Below are 4,275 nucleotides of genomic sequence, written 5' to 3'. Positions count from 1 at the left end.
ATTTGATTGGCCAAAAGAAATCCTCCTTCAACTCTTTCCTTCCTACAAATATAAATAGGCGCTCATAATTCAGAAAAAAGGACCAAGAATTCTAACAAGAAGCAAGAGAGAGCTCGTGGATCAAACGTCGCTGATTTCTCTACAAATTCACATTCAAGATTCAATTCATCAAGATTCAAGATCAAGACTACAAGATTCAACAACAAGCTCGAAGGTCCTTGAATTCAAGTACAAGTTGAGATCAAGTTCATCAAATCCTTAGATCAAGTTCAAATTCAAGATTCAAGAACAAGCTCAAAGAATCTTGATTCAAGTATAAGTCGAGATCAAATCCATCAATTCCACAAATCGAGTTCAAATTCAAGATTAAGCTTGAAACCTTAAATTTATATTTGAAAAGGCAAATCAGATGATTCATAGAAATTATAACTCACATATTTAAATAAATGAAACGATTGTTGCAATATTTTTTTCTTATCCCGAATAATTATTTTCTCGATATCAAATTTTATTGTCTAACAATGGTATTGTAATTTTTTAAAAACTGTTATATTATTTATGATAAATATATGACATATGTTTACTCTGTCAGCTAATTTTTCTTGATACAAAAATTTTATATACGGCTGCCACTACACATAAAATATCACTACTTCCCCTTAACATTTTCCGTTGAATGCCCAGATTCCTCTTTCAGTGCAATGGTTTGAGATTGATCTTTCGATTTGAGTAGTATCTCCGACATACTTTCGCCCCTGAAATAGAGAGTATAAAGAGTAAAATAGGAAAACAAGTTTTTTTAAAGAGAAAATTCCAGTTAATATATATATTTTTCAGGTAGTGAGAAAATTCCAGCGAAAATTTTTGATGATTAACAGTCCAACCTCTAGATAGTTGATATAACGAAACACAGTTATAAACACTGTTATCTCAATTTATATGACTGAATTCAAATTTCGAGAGTCAAATAAAAAAAATCTTTGATCGTATTTATTCTTCGCCTTTTAAATTGTTATTTCTTATGAAAAAGTAATTCTACATATATAAATTATTTTTCAAAAATTTCAAAGATTGTGTGTATGAATGCACAATCAAAATAAAAAAATTTGACTCTTAAAATTCAAACTATATCATATAAATGAAAATAAAGTATAATATAATAAAATATAATATCAAAAGCGATTCCACATAAAACCATGACTGTAGCATGCACTGAAATAGAAGACAGCGAGGCTTGAAGTGATATGTGCTACAGTTTAAATGAAAACCATAGTATTTATAACCAGACGAATAATTAAGTATTTATTGGAGGGAACTAAAAAGTTTTAAGAATTTTACTGGCTCTTGGAGTATATTCTCAATTTCCAGTACTTTTCAATCTCATCAGCACTTCTTCCTGGGATTCTTCCAGCAATTAATGACCACCTAATAATTAAGGTACCATTACCATTTTCAATTAACCTCAAATGCATAAAATTCAAAAATTTAAACTTTCTCTATGCACTTTTACTTATATGCAATACTAAAGGGTTGTGCATGTCAAGTCAATATAACGGACAAGTATAAATGACGGAAAGAGTTGTCAGAGTGAGACAGATTTTATACATACCGCTCTCCGACCAAATTAAACATTTTAGCAATGAGAATTTCTTCATCTTCTGAAAATTCAAGTTCAGAGGTTTCTTTGTTGGTGGTCTCTAATGCCGTCACTGCGGGTGGATCTATCGTGGATTCACGTGAACTCAATAACTTTTGCTCAAATTCTGTATATAAATACATGTATTAAGGAAACCATTAAATATTTACAAATACATTGACTATGAACCTGGTAATTTAATATCTCTGTAGAAACACATAAACGTCAAATTACACATAAACACATAAACGTCAAATTAATTTAATATCTCTGCAGAAACACATAAACATCAAATTACACATCATGCAAAAGAATATGAATCATAAATGTTATTTTCCATGTTGACAACACAAGCATGGTGCTATTCGTGACATTATTAAGAGTATGGTAAATTAGGTGTGCAGAATAATATGATAAATTGCTCTAAATTGCTTAAAATAAATTGACAAGCATATAGAAACACTTTTGCTATACATAAAAACACCTATGAATGTATAGTTTATTACCAGCTGAGACTACTGAGGCATTATCTGATGTGCTTGATCGATCACAATCTGCCATTAAGATATTCTTTAAATTTTATTAAATGAAGTAGCAATAGAGGGGTAAAGAAGAGTAGCTAGAAGCAAATTATGGTGCCCAAACAGAACTTTGAATATGTATATATAGTAAATAATATAAAAAAGAATTAGTATATCTCTAAAAAGAAGGGGTGCTCCTGGGTGGCTCTGATTTTTGCAAGAGTGTGGAGGAGTTCAGTGAATAAAAAAAGACAAACATATAACAAGAATGGTAGTTGACATATAGAGAAGTGTGTAGTGGTCCAATAAATTGGGGGTAGGTAGGTGATTCACAAAATCTAAGGGTTAGTTGGAAATTCATTGTTAACACTTTCACCAAACAAAAAGTGTTAATACTGTTAGGATTTTTGCCTTCATTTTTTTTAATTAAATTTAAATTTTACTTTTCTTAGAAGTAAAATAAAAATAATATTATAATTATTTTTATTTTTCCTTAAAGAAAAATATAAAACTTTTTCATATTTGATAAACCTCTTTGTAAGAGGAAATATTTTGGACATCTACAAATAGAAGACCCCCTTCTCATACAATAACACAATAGCATCCACAATTTAGTCGTTTAAAGAGTTTTGTTTAGGGGGAGATTTTCTCCTAGTAGATTTTATGTTTTTCAATATTAGTTTTTCATATGTAAGTCGTTTTGATCAAACATATCAATAATTATATTTTTTAGTATTGTTTTCTTTGTCGTCTGATTTATCGTCTCATAGTTCGCAACTAGTAGCTTCCGCATGACGCCCTCTCGATTTCGAACCCAACAAGTGGTATCAAAGCCTATGGTTCAAAGATTCAGTGGTTTGGTGAAACAAGGTTGAAGACAAGTTCATGGCAGTTGAAACCAATTTGCAACCAATTCGATGATAATGAGGATTTTTGTCAAACTACATGTGGAGAACAAGTTTCAACCATATTTTTAACATTCCTGCTACTTTAAAATTAAAAATAAAATATTACTTTTAAATTAATTTTTAATCATGATATTTTAAACCTTATTTTTAACCATGACAAGCAGTGATGAAAATTTTGTGAAAAATATGCATGTGAAGAAGGCGGATCAAGTGAAGAAAATTAAGCCAAAAAGGGGGGATTTGTTAGGGTTTTTGCCCTAATTTTCTTAATAAATTTAAGATTTACTTTTCTTAGAAGGAAAAAAAAGTAATACCATAATTATTTTTATTTTTTCTTAAAAGAAAATATAAAACTCTTCCATATTTGGTAAACCTCTTTGTTGGAGGAAAAGTTTTGGACATCTATAAATAGAAGACCCTCTTCTCAAATAATAACACAGTAACATCCACAATGTAGTCATTTAAAGAGTTTTATTTAGGGGGAGATTTTCTCCCAGTAGATTTTATGTTTTTCAATATTAGTTTTTCATATGTAGGCCGTTTTGATCAAACATATCAATAATTATGCTTTTTAGTATTGTTTTCTTTGTCATCTGATTTATCGTCTCATAGTTCGCAACTAGTAGTTTCACTACTAAAAAAACTGAAAAAACGACCAGACATTGCGATTGAAAAAATCGACCACACATTGTGATCGGAAAAAACCGACCACAAGTGGTCGATTTTTTATTTTTTATTTTAAAAAGTGACCACATGTGGGCGCTTTTATATTTTAAAAAATTAAAATAATTATTTCAATAATTTTTATATTAATTATTATTTATTTTACAAATAAAAATTAAAAAAATAGCAAAATCAACCACTTGTGGTCGATCTTTAAAAATTCTTCTTACATTTATTCTAAAACAAATCGACCACTAGTGATCGATTTTTGAACTGAAAAAAATTAAAATGTAAATAATTCTTAATAACCAATAATTATATATATGTAATCAACTATATGTATATATATATATATATATATATATTATTCATTAAAAGTAATTATATATAGAATGTAATATATATATAAAATTTTGAAATTACACTGATCACACGTAGTCGATAACCAGTATAATAATAATAATAAAAATCAATCATTCTTAAAATTTGTGAAAAAATTACACTAAAAAATATATCAAATAAAATAAGCAAATTACGTTAAACATAA

General features: G+C 28.4%; 1 protein-coding gene across 1 annotated transcript; it reads right to left on the bottom strand.

Annotated features, from left to right (window-relative positions):
* Nucleotides 1-477: 477 nt before the first annotated feature.
* Nucleotides 478-2,389, bottom strand: LOC107854931 (MYB-like transcription factor ETC3). Its single transcript, XM_016699926.2, has 4 exons — nucleotides 2,143-2,389; nucleotides 1,610-1,763; nucleotides 1,339-1,425; nucleotides 478-755 (listed from the first exon to the last, which is right to left on the bottom strand). The coding sequence occupies exons 1-4, from the start codon at nucleotides 2,195-2,197 to the stop codon at nucleotides 650-652; spliced, it is 402 nt and encodes a 133-aa protein (XP_016555412.1). The 5' UTR covers nucleotides 2,198-2,389; the 3' UTR covers nucleotides 478-649.
* Between the last annotated feature and the right edge of the window lie 1,886 nt (nucleotides 2,390-4,275).

Source organism: Capsicum annuum, chromosome 7, assembly GCF_002878395.1.
Source record: "Capsicum annuum cultivar UCD-10X-F1 chromosome 7, UCD10Xv1.1, whole genome shotgun sequence".
In the NCBI taxonomy this organism is placed as follows: domain Eukaryota; kingdom Viridiplantae; phylum Streptophyta; class Magnoliopsida; order Solanales; family Solanaceae; genus Capsicum; species Capsicum annuum.
The sequence above is the reverse complement of the archived record's forward strand: the minus strand, read 5'-3'. Positions and strand labels throughout refer to the sequence as shown.

What these genes read in the sequence shown, in the direction of transcription:
- LOC107854931 (XM_016699926.2), bottom strand. Translation starts at nt 2,197, where the DNA reads ATGGCAGATTGTGATCGATCAAGCACATCAGATAATGCCTCAGTAGTC. An exon ending in TGCCTCAGTAGTCTCAGCTG is followed by an intron (nt 1,764 to 2,142) that starts GTAATAAACTAT and finishes ATTTATATACAG; the next exon opens with AATTTGAGCAAAAGTTATTG. An exon ending in TTTAATTTGGTCGGAGAGCG is followed by an intron (nt 1,426 to 1,609) that starts GTATGTATAAAA and finishes CTTAATTATTAG; the next exon opens with GTGGTCATTAATTGCTGGAA.